At 42.4% G+C, this 17796-nt stretch overlaps 1 protein-coding gene across 1 annotated transcript in view; it reads left to right on the top strand.

Moving 5' to 3' along the window:
- LOC139759811 (cell adhesion molecule Dscam1-like) overlaps positions 1-17796 on the top strand; it is a 167038-nt gene that overhangs the window by 112015 nt on the left and 37227 nt on the right. Inside the window, exons 24-25 of the mRNA XM_071682291.1 lie at positions 8256-8325; positions 9178-9285. Of these exons, the coding sequence (XP_071538392.1) occupies positions 8256-8325; positions 9178-9285 (178 nt within the window). The remainder of the gene's footprint in view (positions 1-8255; positions 8326-9177; positions 9286-17796) is intronic.

Here is a 17796-nt window from a genome sequence, read left to right as displayed (position 1 = left end):
AGAGGTTGAAACAATGTAGTGGAACATACACTCCCCAGATCTACAAGAGTCACACTCTTCCGTTTACGTTCGGGATGTCACTTATTCCTACAACACTAAAACCCTTCAAGCCAACAGTGCAGCTACCAAGATCGGGACGCCAAATACTGCTTGATTGATGCACGCTCTCCCCACATATTTTCACACACAAAAAGATCACTACTTAATGGACTATGGTCTCTCCTTTTGGACGTGGTCGGTATCCTGAGCGTTGCAGGAGCCCTTCCCTTCCTGGATTTCAATTTTAAAAAGGAAGAAGGAGCCAAGTGGGGAGTGCTCATCCTCCTCGAAGGCTCAGGCTCGGGTGTATGAATGTGTGTGGATGTAACCAAAATGAGAAGAAACGAAAGGTAGTCTGTATGTTTGAGAAAAGAAACCTGGATGTTTTGGCTCTGAGTGAGGCAAAGCTCAAGAGTAAAGGGGAAGAAGGTTTTGGAAATGTGTTAGGAATAAAGTCAGGAGTTGGTGAAAGGACAACTGCTAAGGAAGGAGTAGCACTAGTGCTGAAGCAGGAGTTGTAGAGTGTGTGAAAGAGTGTGAGGAAGTGAGTTCTAGACTGATGTGGGTCAAAATGAAAGTGGATTACTAAAGATGGATGATCATTAATGCTTGTGCTCCTAGTCAGAAGAGGATTACCGGAGAGATACAAGCATTTTGAGAAGAGCTGAGTGAGTGTGTCAGCAGCTTTGGGGAGAAACTGAGTATGAGTAATTTTGATGCTACATTGGGTAATGTGGCAGTTGACGGAAGAACTGGGGAGCTTGGAAGATTCAGTGAGGTGAATGGAAAAGGTGAACAGCTTGTAGTGTTATGTGCTGAAAAAGGACTAGTGAATGGGAATACCTGCTTCAAAAAGAGGGTAATACATACAATTACTTGAAGTGGGAAAGATGGTAAGTGAGCATTCTTGGACGTGAATTTGCTGAGAGGCGTTGCAGGTGGAATGTTTGATCATTACCTGGTGCAGCTGAAGGTTAAGATTTATAGAGACCCTTGGGAATAAGGAAGAGATATAGGTAAGAAGGTGGTGAGAGTAAGTGATCTTGTTCAAGACTTGTGTGAAAGGATACCGAGATAGATTAAGTGTAGAATGGCAAAAGGTTAGAGTATATGACGCTTGGGGAGAGGGTGAAGGATGGGAGGTATCTAGAGAAGCAGTGATATCACCTGCGAGGGAAACATATGGCATGCGGAAGTTAGGAGGTGGGCAGGTGAGGAAGGATAGTGAGAGGTGGGATGACTGGATTGCGTTGGAAGCGAAAGGGAAAAGAGAGATGTATGGGCGTTATCCAAAAGGGAAAAAGAAAATTGGCTGGGAGAGGTACAAAAGAAAGACACGAAGTCATGAGGAAGGTGATGGGGACTTTAAAAAAGAAGGCAAAAATAGCTGGATTGAGCTAGTATACGTAAACTTCAGGGAAAATAAGAAAATGTTCAGGAAGGAAGTTTGTAATATGAAAGAAACAAAAAGACATGGGAACATCGACGAAGGGGAGAAATAGGGAACTGGTAATAGACGGAGATGAAGGGCTGTTGAGTGTTCTGTAAGAGGGTGGTAGATGAAGAGCGTTTAGGTATGAGAAGTGACAGAGTCATGGAAACTGCCTTGGTAAAAAGAAACGAGACGATGAAATCCCTGTGTAAGATGAAATGCGTCACGGCGGCTTGAGTATATATGAGGTATTGAGGTCGGATGTCTTAAAAAAGGGGAATGACTGTGTCGTTTCTTGGTTAGTTAGAATTTTCACTGTATATATGGGTCATGAAAAGGTACCTGAGGATAGGCGTATTACATGTCTAGTTCCACTGTATTAAGGCAAACAGGACAAAGTTGAATGTTCAGATTACGGAGGGATAAGCTCGTCGAGTGCACCCGGTAAGTGGTATTGGGTAGTGGTGATTGAGAGGATAGCGGTATGCACAGGGCAGCTGACTAGGGAGGAATAATGTGGTTTCAGGAGAGGTAAAGGATGCGTGCATCAATGTTTGTTTTTCAAAATGTGTGTGATAAATATTTTGAGAAATAGATGGGTTTGAATGTGGAATTTATGGATATGGAGCAAATCTATGAAAGTCGATGAAGTTGCTTTGTGGAAGGTGTTGAAAAAATATGGTGTGGGAGGAAAGCATCTAGAAGCTGAGAGGAGTTTTTATCGAGAGATTACGTCGTGTCTACGAGTAGGTAGAGAGAAAGATGACTGGTTCTAGGTGAAGATGGGCCTGCAGTATGGGTGTGCAATTACCGTCTAAACTGTTTATGGATAGAGTGGTGTTGGAAGTGAATGCAAGGGTTATGAAGAGAGGGCATATATACAGTCATATGGCTACCGTTGACACAGTGCTGGAGGCAGAATCGAGTCACAAACTAGAGAAGCTGGTATCTGAGCTTGGAAGAGTATGTAAAAGGAGAAAGTTAGGAATGAATGTGAATAATAGCAATGTGTACAGAAACAGGTTAGCTGGGGTGTAAGTTTCTGTGGAGAAAACTTGGAGGAAGTGAAGTACTTTAGATACCTGGGAGTGGTTAAGGCAGCGAATGGAACCATGGTAGCTGAAATGAGTCATAGATGGGAGAGGGAGACAAGGTTTTAGGAGCATCGATGAATGTGTGGAAAGAGACGTCGCTACTTAGGAGAAAGATAATGGGTATGTTTGAAGGTAGAGTGGTCGCAGAAGTGTTGTATGGACTCGAAGAATGGGCTATACATGAGAATGAATAGAAGAAAGAGAATGCATTAGATATGAAATGTATTAGGACACTATGTGGTATGAGGAGGCTTGATGAAGTAAGAAATGATAGGGTAAGAGATATGTGTGGTAATAAAAAGAATATGGTTAATAGAGCTGAAGAGGGTATGTTGGAATGTTTTGGACATGTGGGAAGACTGAGTGAGGAAAGGTTGACAAAGAGGATGTAATATGCTGTCACAAGTGGAGGAAACAAGGTGCGAGACTGAACTAGGGGTATAAGGAGGGATATTACTTTTGGACTGATGAAACACAAGAACAAGCACGGAACACTATATGCTATGATATATTCCTACTGCAGTATTCGCCAGGCACCCACACGACCTCCACTGTATATATATATATATATATATATATATATATATATATATATATATATATATATATATATATATATGTATATATCATTTACATATCACACTTCGTCGCTGTCTCCCGCGTTAGCGAGGTAGCGCTAGGAAACAGACGAAAGGATGGCCCTACCCACCCACATACACATGTATATATATATACGTCCACACACGCACATATACATACCTATACATTCCAACGTATACATGCATATACATACACAGACATATACATATGCACACATGTACATTTCATACTTGCTGCCTTTATTCATTCCCGTCGCCACCCCGCCACACATGAAATGACAACCCCCTCCCCCCCGTATGTGCTCGAGGTAGCGCTAGGAAAAGACAACAAAGGCCACATTCGTTCACACTCAGTCTCTAGCTGTCATGTATAATGCACCGAAACCACCTCCCTTTCCACATCCAGGCCCCACAAAACTTTCCATGGTTTGCCCCAGACGCTTCACTTGCCCTGGTTCAATCCAGTGATAGCACGTCGACCCCGGTATACCACATTGTTCCAATTCACTTTATTCCTAGCACACCTTTCACCCTCCTGCATGTTTAGGCGCCGATCCCTCAAAATCTTTTTCACTCCATCTTTCCACCTCCAATTTGGTCTCCCACTTCTCCTCGTTCCCTCCACCTCTGACACATATATCCTCTTTGTCAATCTTCCCTCATTCATTCTCTCCATGTGACGAAACCATTTCAATACCCCCTATTCTGCTCTTTCAACCACACTCTTTTATCACCGCAGATCTCTCTTACCCTTACATTACTTACTCGATCAAACACCTCACACCACATATTGTCCTCAAACATCTCATTTCCGACATGTCCACCCTAATCCACACAACTCTATCTATAGCCCACGCCTCGCAACCATATAACATTGTTGGAACCACTACTCCTTCAAACATACCCATTTTTGCTTCCCGAGATAATGTTCTCGCCTTCCACACATTTTTCAACGCTCCGAGAACTTTCGCCCCTTTTCGCTCCTGTGACTCACTTCCGCTACCAAATCCACTCCCAGATATCTAAAACACTTCACTTCCTCCAGTTTTTTTCCATTTAAACTTACCCCCAATTGACTTGTCCCACAACCCTACTGTACCTAATAACCTTGCTCTTATTCACATTTACTCTCAGCTTTCTTCTTTCACACACTTTACCAAACTCAGTCACCAGCTTATGCAGTTTCTTACTGGAATCAGCCACCAGCACTGTATCATCAACGAACAACAACTGACTCACTCCCGAGTTCTCTCATCCACAACAGACTGCATACTTGCCCCTCTCTCCACTAACTCTTGCATTCACCTCCCTAACAACCCCATCCATAAAATAATTTAAACAACCATGGAGACATCACGCATCCCTACCGCAAACCGACATTCACTGAGAACCAATCACTTTTCTCTCTTCCTACTCGTACACATGCCTTACATCCTCGATAAAAAACTTTTCTCTGCTTCTAACAACTTGCCTCCCACACCATATATTCTTAATACCTTCCACAGCGCATCTCCATCAGCTCTATCATATGCCTTCCCCAGATACATAAATACTACATAGAAATCCTTTTGCTTTTCTAAATATTTCTCACATACATTCTTCAAAGCAAACACCTGATCCACACATCCTCTACTACTTCTTAAAGCGCAATGCTCTTCCCCAATCTGATGCTCTGTACATGCCTTCACCCTCCCAATCAGTACCCTCTCATATAATTTCCCAGGAATACTCAACAAACTTATACATCTGTAATTTGAGCACTCACCTTTATCCCGTTTACCTTTGTACAATGGCACTATGCATGCATTCTGCCAATCCTCAGGCACCTCACCATGAGTCACACATACATTAAATATTCTTACCAACCAGTCAGCAACACAGTCACCCCTTTTCTACTAAATTCCACTGCATCACCAACCAAACTCACTGCCTTGCCGGCTTTCATCTTCCGCAAAGCTTTAACTATCTATTCTCTGTTTACCAAATCATTCTCCCTGTATAATCAGCGAACAACAAATGACTCGCTTCCCAAGTCCTCTCATCCACAACAGACTGCATACTTGCCCCTCTCTCCAAAACTCTTGCATTCACCTCCCTAACAATCCCATCCATAAATAAATCAAACAACCATGGGGACATCACCCACCCCTGCCGCAAACCGACATTCACTGAGAACCAATCATTTTCCTCTCTCCCCACTCTTACATATGCTTTACATCATCGATATAAACTTTTCACTGCTTGCGGCAATTTGCCTCCCACACCATATACCTTAATACCTTCCACAGAGCATCTTTATCAACTCTATCATATGGCTTCCTCAGATCCATAAATGCTACATACAGATCCATTTGTTTTTCTAAGTATTTCTCATATACATTCTTCAAAGCAAACACCTGATCCACACATCCTCTACCACAGTCACTCCCTTTTTTTAATGAATTCCACTGCAATATCATCCAAAACCGCCACATTACCGGTTTTCACCTTCCGCGAAGCTTTCACTGCCTCTTCTCTGCTTAACAAATCATACTCCCTGACTCTCTCACTTCGCACACCACCTCGACCAAAACACTATATCTGCCACTCTGTCATCTAACACATTCAACAAACCTTCAAAGTACTCTTTCCATCTCCTCACGTCACCAATACTTATTACCTCCCCACTAGCTCCGTTCACCAATGTTCCCATTTATTCTCTTGTTTTACGCACTCTATTTACCTTCTTCCAAAAATCTTTTCATTCTCCCTAAAGTTCAATGATGTTCTTCCACCCCCAACTCTCATTTGCCCTCTTTTTCACCTCTTGCACCTTTCTCTTGACCTCCTGCCTCTTTCTTTTATACATCTCCCAGTCATTTGCACTATTTCCCTGCAAAATTCGTCCAAATGCCGCTCTCTTCTCTTTCACTAATACTCTTACTTCTTCATCTCACCACTCACTACCCTTTCTAAACTACCCACCTCCCACGCTTCTCATGCAACAAGTATCTTTTGCGAAAGCCATTACTGCTTCCCTAAATACATCCCACTCCTCCCCACTGCTCCTACGTCCCATGCTCTCACCTTTTTCCATTCTGCACTCAGTCCCTCCTGGTACTTACTCACACAAGTCTCCTTCCCAAGCTCACTTACTCTCACCACTCTTTTCACCCCAACATTCTCTCTTCTCTTCTGAAAGCCTCTACAAATCTTCACCTATGCCTCCACAAGATAATGATCAGACATCCCTCCAGTTGCACCTCTCAGCGCATTAACGTCCAAAAGTCTCTCTCTCACTCGCCTATCAATTAACACGTAATCCAGTAACGCTGTCTGGCCATCTCTCCTACTTTCATATATATATATATATATATATATATATATATATATATATATATATATATATATATATATATATATATATATATGCAGTTGTTAGAAGCAGTGAAAAGTTTTTATCGAGGATGTAAGGCATGTGTACGTGTAGGAAGAGAGGAAAGTGATTGGTTCTCGGTGAATGTAGGTTTGCGGCAGGGGTGTGTGATGTCTCCATGGTTGTTTAATTTGTTTATGGATGGGGTTGTTAGGGAGGTGAATGCAAGAGTTTTGGAAAGAGGGGCAAGTATGAAGTCTGTTGGGGATGAGAGAGCTTGGGAAGTGAGTCAGTTGTTATTCGCTGATGATACAGCGCTGGTGGCTGATTCATGTGAGAAACTGCAGAAGCTGGTGACTGAGTTTGGTAAAGTGTGTGAAAGAAGAAAGTTAAGAGTAAATGTGAATAAGAGCAAGGTTATTAGGTACAGTAGGGTTGAGGGTCAAGTCAATTGGGAGGTGAGTTTGAATGGAGAAAAGCTGGAGGAAGTGAAGTGTTTTAGATATCTGGGAGTGGATCTGTCAGCGGATGGAACCATGGAAGCGGAAGTGGATCATAGGGTGGGGGAGGGGGCGAAAATTCTGGGAGCCTTGAAGAATGTGTGGAAGTCGAGAACATTATCTCGGAAAGCAAAAATGGGTATGTTTGAAGGAATAGTGGTTCCAACAATGTTGTATGGTTGCGAGGCGTGGGCTATGGATAGAGTTGTGCGCAGGAGGATGGATGTGCTAGAAATGAGATGTTTGAGGACAATGTGTGGTGTGAGGTGGTTTGATCGAGTAAGTAACGTAAGGGTAAGAGAGATGTGTGGAAATAAAAAGAGCGTGGTTGAGAGAGCAGAAGAGGGCGTTTTGAAATGGTTTGGGCACATGGAGAGAATGAGTGAGGAAAGATTGACCAAGAGGATATATGTGTCGGAGGTGGAGGGAACGAGGAGAAGAGGGAGACCAAATTGGAGGTGGAAAGATGGAGTGAAAAAGATTTTGTGTGATCGGGGCCTGAACATGCAGGAGGGTGAAAGGAGGGCAAGGAATAGAGTGAATTGGAGCGATGTGGTATACCGGGGTTGACGTGCTGTCAGTGGATTGAATCAGGGCATGTGAAGCGTCTGGGGTAAACCATGGAAAGCTGTGTAGGTATGTATATTTGCGTGTGTGGACGTATGTATATACATGTGTATGGGGGTGGGTTGGGCCATTTCTTTCGTCTGTTTCCTTGCGCTACCTCGCAAACGCGGGAGACAGCGACAAAGCAAAAAAAAAAAAAAAAAAAAATATGCAGATGATTAGATAGATGGATAGAAAGGTAGATAGATAGATAGATAGATAGATGGATCACCAGTGACTATCCTGAGATGTATTTGAAACGTAGAATATGTAGAGATGAACTCTACAGTGGAGCAAGGAAAATAACAATTTCTACAGAAATACAAATGATTCTAACTACAACCACGAAATATATCATATCCTCTGTTATTCAGAACACAATATTTAGTTTCATGATTTCCATAACTTAAACTGTTGCTAATTTTGTTATTATATTTCAGGAGAACGTTGCCACTATCGTCACTGAAATTCAAGTATGACCTTTTTTTTATTTCTGTGTGTTTGCGTTTTGTGTATTTTTGCTCTTCAGTTTATCAGTATTTGTTGTTACCGTGTGTGTGTGTGTGTGTGTGTGTGTGTGTGTGTCACCTAGCTTGCTGATCCCCCAGACTGAATGTCTCCCTTCCTCAGCCGGTGGCGGGTGTGGTTGAGTCCAGCTACGGCCGCGTCAAGAGGAAATGTCCAGTGCCGCCTGAAGGAGGTGAGGGTCAGCCCACGCTGCGAGCCTACTGTACCGCGATCACCTCCCTCCCTCGCTTTCCTCACACACCAACACCTTCCTCGCCCCCACACAAGCGTCCACAGGACCAGTGTGGTAAGGTCCTCTCACGCCTGCATGCCTAGCCAGGTTCTCCCACTCCAGTCTTGTTGTGTGTTCCCCTGAGAGGTGGCCAGCTATAACCTACCACAGTCTACCTATTTTCGTAGCTTGCTGATTCATTTTTGGGAGGGTCCAGGAATTGTAATATACGAACAAGTGTATCTAACACAGGAATAACAGGTTCATAACAGCGATTTATTTGTCAAAATGATAATGTTCCTGAGTGTTGTTGTAGTAGATGAGCCCATGCGGTTTGGAGCAGCTGGATAACCAAGCCTGGCTCTCAGTCTAGCTCTGCCCCTGACGCAGGTCCACCACTTTTCCCGCAACACCTACTACTGTAACCCACGAGCAGTCATGTTTGATATATGTTAACGTGGCCAAGAGTAGCATGATACTGAAGGCTCAACACCGTCAACCTCCCTTCACCACCGTCTCGTCATCCCTGACAGCCAGACTCATGACCTCATGAGCGCCACTTACCTACATGCCTCACCATCACTTTCTCCATCCCCCCAGACCGTAAGGATCCTCTTGGATCGCTGTTCCAGCCTGTTATTTTCCATCCTTCTTCCTACCACAAACACCACCGCCGCCACCACAGACACTAGTGATTGTGCTTGCATAATGAACAAGTCTGCTTCCATCACCATATTGCATGATCATCTTATCGAGCCTGAAAGATGACATTCCATATACGTCCAGCATTCTGAAGTGAGCAATATTTTGCAGGCCTGCCATCGCCATCCCGCAGCGTCCTCACTGATCATGCCAGTGACAAGGGCAACAAGGCCATCAAGGGTAAGGGCGTGGCCAGAGGCTCCTCCGCCAACGAGAAAGGTATGTTCCTACCTTCCTGGTTCCTGCATTGTCGCTGTCTCCCGCGTTAGCGAGGTAGGGCAAGAAAACAGACGAAAGAATGGACCAACCCACCCACACACACATGTATATACATAAACTCCCACACACGCACATATACATGCCTATACATTTCAACGTATACATACATATACATACAGATGTATACATACATACACTGTACATATTCATACATGGTATCTACATCCATTCCCGCCACTATCCCGCCACACATGAAATGGTACCCCCCTCCCCCTGCGTGTGTGCGAGGTAGCGCTAGGAAAAGACAACAAAGGCCACATTCGTTCACACTCAGTCTCTAGCTGTCATGTCTAATGCACCGAAACTACAGCTCCCTTTCTACATCCATGCCCCACAGAACTTTCCATGATTTACCCAGACGCTACACATTCCCTGGTTCAATCCACTGACAGCACGTCAACCCCAGTATACCACATAGTTCCAATTCACTCTGTTCTTGCACGCTTTCATTCTCCTGTATGTTCGGGACCCGATCGCTCAAAATCTTTTTCACTCCATCCTTCCACCTCCAATTTGATCTCCCACTTCTCCCCTTTCCCTCCAACTCTGAGACATATATCCACTTTGTCAATCTTTCCTCACTCATTCTCTCCATGTGACCAAACCATTTCAAAACACCCTCCTCTGCTCTCTCAACCGAACTCTTTTAATGACCACACATCTATCTTACCCTCTCATTACTTGATCAAACCACCTCACATCATATATTGTCCTCAAGCATGTCATTTCCAACACATTCACCCTCCTCCGCACATCCCTATCTATAGCCCATGCCTCACATCCATATAACATTGTTGGAACCAATATTCCTTCAAACGTACCCATTTTTGCTCTCCGAGATAAGGTTCTCGCCTTCCACACATTATTCAACGCTCCCAGAACCTTCGCCCCCTCCCCCACCCTGTGACTCACTTCCGCTTCCATAGAAGTAAACTCCGGACTGGTACAGATAGAAATGAAAGTAGATGGCGAGAGATGGATGATCATCAGTGCTCATGCATTTAGTCATGAGAAGAAAGATCATGAGAGGCAAGTGTTTAAGGAACGGCTGAGTGGGTGTGTCAGCAGTTATGATGTAAAAGACTGGGTTTTCGTGATGGTTGATTTAAATGCGAAGGTAAGTAATGTGGCAGTTAAGGATATGATTGGTGACATGGGGCATTCAGTGTTATGATTGGAAATGGTGAATAGCTTGCGGAGTTGTGTGCAGAAAAACGAATGATGATTAGGAATACCTCGTGTAAAAAGAGGGACATACACTAGTATGTATGCAAATAGTAGAGATGGACGGTGGGAATTACTGGATTACATATCAATAGCAGATATATATAAGAAATTTGGAATGAAAATGTGTTAAAAGGAGAAAACTGGTGGTATGTCTTATGGATGTCTTATGGGATGTCTTGTGGAGGCGAAGGTGAAGTTTTTAGAGGTTTTCAGAAAAGAAGAAACAATATCGGTGAGAAGAGAATGGTGTGAGTAAGTGAGCTTGGATAACAGAAGGTTGAGGGTCGAATGGCAAAAGGTGAGAGCAGATAAAGCAAGGGGAGTGAGTGAGGAATGGGATATCTTTAGGAAGCATGGATGGCATTGGGAAAGGTGGGAGATGGGCAGATTAGAAGGGTTAGTTAGTGGTAAGATGAAGAAGGAAAGTCGCCACTGAAAGAGAAGAGAGAGGCGTTTGGGCGATACGTACGAGGAAGAAATGCAAATGATTGGGGAATGTATCAGAGAAAGCGGCAGATCAAAAGGAAGACGCAAGGATTGCAAGAGGGCAAAAGAGAGTTAGGGTGAGCGAGTATCAGTAAACTTTAGGGAGAATAAGTTATTTTGAAAGGAGTTAAATACTGTGCTAAGAACAAGAGCACATAGGTACATCAGCGAAGGGAGTAAAAGGGGAAGAGATAACAGTTAGTGATGAGGTGAGAAGGAATTGGAGTGAGTATTTTGAAGGTTTGTTGAATGTGTTTGATGATAGAGTGGCAAATGTAGGGTATTTAAGTTAGGGTGATATGCGAAGTAAGAGTTTCATGGAGAATGGTTTGGATGAAAGCCTTTCGAAAGATGAAATGTGGCAAGAAGGCTGGAGTAGATGGTACTGTATCTGAATTTATTAAGAAACGGGATGCCTTTGATGTTGTTTGGTTGTTAAGGATTTTCAGCTTATGTATGGATCACGGTGATGTGCCTGAGGATCGGTGGAATGCATGTATAGCGTCAGTATATAAAGGCAAGGGGAGTTTAAGGCGAATGTTCACAATACAGTATAAGTTTGTTGAGTATACCTGGTAAGTTGTATGGAAGGGTATTGATTGAGAGGGTGAAGCATCAGATTAGGGAGGCGCAGAGTGGTTTCAGAAGTTGTTCAGATGTTTGCTTCAAAGAATGAGTATGAGAAATATTTAGAGAAACAGTTGGAGCTGTATATGGCATTAATGGATTTGAAATATGCATATGATAGGGGTGGTAGAGACACCTTGTGAAAGGTCTTAAGAATATGCGGTGTAGGAGGAAAGCTGCTAAAAGCAGTGAAAAGTTTTTATCAAGGGTGTAAAGCATGTTTATGAGCAGAAAGAGAGGAGAGTGACTGATTTCCAGTGAAGGTCGTTCTGCGGCAGGGGAGTGTGATGCCTCCATGGTTGCTCAGATTATTTATAGATGGGGGTGGTGAGGGAAGTAAATGCGAGAGTCTTGGGGAGAGGGGGATGAAGGGAATCTGGGAAGTGAGTCGGCTATTGTTCGCCGATGATACAGCACTGGTGACTGACTCGAGTGAGAAACTGCAAAAGTTGGTGAATGTGTTTGGGAGAGTGTGTGAAAGTAAGAAGTCGAGATTAATGTGAATAAGAGTAAGGTTATTAGGTTCAGCAGAATTGAGGACAGGGTAGTTTGGGTGTGAGTTTGAATGGAGGAAAATTGGAGAAAGTGAAGTGTTTTAGATATCTGAGAGTGGATGTGACAGTGAATGGAGGCATGGAGAAGTGTAAGTGAGGGGGTAAACTTTGGTTCTGGAAGCGCTGAAGAATGTGTGGAAAGAGAGAATGTTATCTCGGAGAGCAAAATTGGGTATTTACGAGCAACAATATTACATGGATACGAGGCATGAGTTGTATATGAGCCTGTGCAGAGGAGGGTGGATGAGTTAGAAATGAAATGTTTGAGCACAAGTTCTGAAGTGAGAGGTGGTTCGATCGAGTAAGTAACAAAAGGGTACGAGAGAGGTGTGGTAATGTAATACCTGTGGTCGGGAGAGCTTAAGGGGATGTGTTAAAATGGTATCGAAGTATTGAGAAATGAATGAGAAAAGGTTGACAAAGAGGATACATGTATCAGCAATGGAAGGAACAAAGAGATAAGGGAAACCAGATTGGAAATGAAAGGATGAAGAAAAAACATTTTAAACGATCGGAACCTACATGGTAGAGAGTAAAAGGATTGCACGGGAATGACTGAATTGGAACAATTTGGTATAAAGGGATCAAAGTATTGTACGTAGACTGAACCAGGGCATGCAACCGTCCGGAGTAAGCCATGGAAGGGTTTAGGGACCTGGTTGTGCATAGAGAGCTGTGGATTCGACGCGTTACACGTGACAGCTAAGGGATGGCCCCTGCCTAGCAACCATATAACATAATTCCTTCAAACATACCCATATTTGCTCTCCGAGATAACGTTCTCGCCTTCCACACATTCTTCATCTTTCCCAGAACCTACATCCCCTCCCCTCACTCTGTGACTCACTTCCACTTCCGTGGTTCCACTCGCTGCTAAGTCCACTCCCTGATATCAAAAACACTTTACTTACTCCAATTTTCTCCTTTCAAACTTATACCCAAATTGACTTGTCCCTCAACCCTACTAAACCTAATGATTTTGCTCTTATTCGCATTTACTCTCAACTTTTTCCCTTCACACACTTTTCCAAACGCAATCATCAACTTCTGCAGGTTCTCACCCGAATCAGCCACTAGAGCTGTATCATCAGCGATTAAAAACCGACTCACCTCTCAGGCCCTCTCATCCCCAACAGACTGCATACTCGCCCCTCTCTCCAAAACGCTTCCATTAACCTCCCTAACCACCCCATCCATGAACAAATTAAACAACCATGGGGACATCACGCACCTCTGCTGCAGACCGACATTCACCGGAAACCAATCATTTTCCTCTCTTCCTACTTGCACATCCTTGGTAAAAGCTTTTCACTGCTTCTAGCAACTTACCTCCCACATCATATACTCTGTTCTTAACGCTACCTCGCTAACGCGGAAAATGGCGAATATGTATGAAAAAAATTTACATATAAATATATATATATATATATATATATATATATATATATATATATATATATATATATATATATATATATATATATGAGTTTTCAGAAAAGAGGAGTGAATGTTGGGGTGAAGAAGGTGGTGAGAGTAAGTGAGCTTGGGAAGGAGACCTGTGTGGGGAAGTACCAGGAGAGACTGTGTACAGAATGGAAAAAGGTGAGAACAATGGAAGTAAGGGGAGTGGGGGAGGAATGGGATGTATTTAGGGAATCAGTGATGGATTGCGCAAAAGATGCTTGTGGCATGAGAAGAGTGGGAGGTGGGCTGTTTAGAAAGGGTAGTGAGTGGTGGGATGAAGAAGTAAGTGTATTAGTGAAAGAGAAGAGAGAGGCATTTGGACGATTTTTGCAGGGAAAAAATGCAATTGAGTGGGAGAAGTATAAAAGAAAGAGACAGGAGGTCAAGAGAAAGGTGCAAGAGGTGAAAAAAAGGGCAAATGAGAGTTGGGGTGAGAGACTATCAGTAAATTTTAGGGAGAATAAAAAGATGTTCTGGAAGGAGGTAAATAGGGTGCGTAAGACAAGGGAGCAAATGGGAACTTCAGTGAAGGGCGCAAATGGGGAGGTGATAACAAGTAGCGGTGATGTGAGAAGGAGATGGAATGAGTATTTTGAAGGTTTGTTGAATGTGTCTGATGACAGAGTGGCAGATATAGGGTGTTTTGGTCGAGGTGGTGTGCAAAGTGAGAGGGTTAGGGAAAATGATTTGGTAAACAGAGAAGAGGTAGTAAAAGCTTTGCGGAAGATGAAAGCCGGCAAGGCAGCAGGTTTGGATGGTATTGCAGTGGAATTTATTAAAAAAGGGGGTGACTGTATTGTTGACTGGTTGGTAAGGTTATTTAATGTATGTATGACTCATGGTGAGGTGCCTGAGGATTGGCGGAATGCGTGCATAGTGCCATTGTACAAAGGCAAAGGGGATAAGAGTGAGTGCTCAAATTACAGAGGTATAAGTTTGTTGAGTATTCCTGGTAAATTATATGGGAGGGTATTGATCGAGAGGGTGAAGGCATGTACAGAGCATCAGATTGGGGAAGAGCAGTGCGGTTTCAGAAGTGGTAGAGGATGTGTGGATCAGGTGTTTGCTTTGAAGAATGTATGTGAGAAATACTTAGAAAAGCAAATGGATTTGTATGTAGCATTTATGGATCTGGAGAAGGCATATGATAGAGTTGATAGAGATGCTCTGTGGAAGGTATTAAGAATATATGGTGTGGGAGGCAAGTTGTTAGAAGCAGTGAAAAGTTTTTATCGAGGATGTAAGGCATGTGTACGTGTAGGAAGAGAGGAAAGTGATTGGTTCTCAGTGAATGTAGGTTTGCGGCAGGGGTGTGTGATGTCTCCATGGTTGTTTAATTTGTTTATGGATGGGGTTGTAAGGGAGGTAAATGCAAGAGTCCTGGAAAGAGGGGCAAGTATGAAGTCTGTTGGGGATGAGAGAGCTTGGGAAGTGAGTCAGTTGTTGTTCGCTGATGATACAGCGCTGGTGGCTGATTCATGTGAGAAACTGCAGAAGCTGGTGACTGAGTTTGGTAAAGTGTGTGGAAGAAGAAAGTTGAGAGTAAATGTGAATAAGAGCAAGGTTATTAGGTACAGTAGGGGTGAGGGTCAAGTCAATTGGGAGGTGAGTTTGAATGGAGAAAAACTGGAGGAAGTGAAGTGTTTTAGATATCTGGGAGTGGATCTGTCAGCGGATGGAACCATGGAAGCGGAAGTGGATCATAGGGTGGGGGAGGGGGCGAAAATTTTGGGAGCCTTGAAAAATGTGTGGAAGTCGAGAACATTATCTCGGAAAGCGAAAATGGGTATGTTTGAGGGAATAGTGGTTCCAACAATGTTGTATGGTTGCGAGGCGTGGGCTATGGATAGAGATGTGCGCAGGAGGATGGATGTGCTGGAAATGAGATGTTTGAGGACAATGTGTGGTGTGAGGTGGTTTGATCGAGTAAGTAACGTAAGGGTAAGAGTGATGTGTGGAAATAAAAAGAGCGTGGTTGAGAGAGCAGAAGAGGGTGTTTTGAAATGGTTTGGGCACATGGAGAGAATGAGTGAGGAGAGATTGACCAAGAGGATATATGTGTCGGAGGTGGAGGGAACGAGGAGAAGAGGGAGACCAAATTGGAGGTGGAAAGATGGAGTGAAAAAGATTTTGTGTGATCGGGGCCTGAACATGCAGGAGGGTGAAAGGAGGGCAAGGAATAGAGTGAATTGGAGTCATGTGGTATACAGGGGTTGACGTGCTGTCAGTGGATTGAATCAAGGCATGTGAAGCGTCTGGGGTAAACCATGGAAAGCTGTGTAGGTATGTATATTTGCGTGTGTGGACGTGTGTATGTACATGTGTATGGGGGGGGGGGGTTGGGCCATTTCTTTCGTCTGTTTCCTTGCGCTACCTCGCAAACGCGGGAGACAGCGACAAAGTATAAAAAAAAAAAAAAAAAAAAAAAAAAAATATATATGAGTGTATTTGATAACAGAAGATTCAATGATATTTCTCGTGGTGCTGGAGTTAGAGTTAATAACTGAGATGGCATCATTCCAGTCAATACAATGATCATAGTTTTTAACGTGATTAACCAAGGCATTTGATTCTTGTCCTGTTCTTATACCATATCTATTTTGCTTAAGTCTAACAGAAAGATCCTTACCAGTCTGCCCAAACATAAAACTTATTACAATTTCTACACGGCCCTTTATAGATGCATCCAGGAGAACTTTCTGGGGAGTTTCTGACTAAGACATTTTTTATAGCATTATTGTTGCTGAAGGCAACACTTATATCAAAGAATTTAAGCAACATGGGAAGTAAAGTAAAATTATTATCAAAAGGGAGAACTAAAAGATTCTTAGTGTCAATGGGAGGTTTGGGTTCAGTTCTACAAAATGATTCTTTGTTTGTTTAGTGGACTTATCAGTGAAAGATCTTGGGCACTTTAGCTTGGATCCAAAAGAACATATCTTCTCAATCTCATCATCAATGATCTTTGGACTGCAAATACACAATGCTGTAAGGAACATAGACTGAAATGGTGATAATTCAACTCTGTCATGATGAGATGAGTAATATTGGATATATGAGCATACTTTGGTAGGTTTTTTGTATATGCTAAACCTAACTTGTTGCCTTGTCTATGGATTATGCAACCTAAAAATGGTAACATACCATTATTTTCATTTTCTACAGTAAATTTGATTTAAGATACTAAATTGTTAAGTAGGGGGAGAAATGTTTGTAAATTTTCATTTGTTGGCCAAACACAGAGATCATCTACATGCCTAAACCAAAGTGCATTAGAAGGAAAGATATCCGTTAGTAATTTTGTTTCAAACAATTCCATATGAATATAACTTAGTACAGGTGAAAGAGGGTTACCCATTGCCATACAAAATTTTTGAGCATAATGTTATCATTGAATTAGAACACATAATCTTTTATACACAATTTTATCAGTTACAGTGAAAACAAACTTTGAAACAGGTAAATGAATATCATCCAAAACATCAAATACATATTCTAAGAGGTTTTTTATATAAACCTGGAAGTTTTATGAACAGTGAGGAAACATCAAAGCTAACAAGTTTGAAATCAAAATTTACATTGATATTATTAAGCTTGTTAACTAAATCTACATTGTTCATGATATCAGAATTTGATATCTTACCCCCTAATGGGCTTAATAAAGAAACTAACCACTTTGATAATTTATATGTGATGGAGCCTACTGAACTCACTATAGGTTTTGCTGGAAAATCTGGTTCATGTCTTTTCATGAGTCCATAAATATATTGCAATAAAGGTGAGGAAGATGACAAACTTTTGATAAAAGAACCATTACCTTTCGACAACACGTTCAGTTCTTTATTGAAATGCGAATCAATTGCTTCTAGGGGATTCTTACCGAGTTTAAAGTATGTTGTGTCATCACATAAAAGATCATTCATTTTAGATAAATAATTACATTTGTACATAATCACAACAGTGCTTGTGATTATAGAACAGGGCAAGAGTCAAATGCTTTGTTTAATCATGTTAAAAGCTACTATCATTGCATTGACTGGAGTAATGCCATCTTAGTTATCAACTCTAACTCCAGTACCACGGGAAATATCGT

This window comes from Panulirus ornatus, chromosome 34 (genome assembly GCF_036320965.1).
Source record: "Panulirus ornatus isolate Po-2019 chromosome 34, ASM3632096v1, whole genome shotgun sequence".
NCBI classification, from domain to species: Eukaryota; Metazoa; Arthropoda; class Malacostraca; order Decapoda; family Palinuridae; genus Panulirus; species Panulirus ornatus.
The sequence above is the reverse complement of the archived record's forward strand: the minus strand, read 5'-3'. Positions and strand labels throughout refer to the sequence as shown.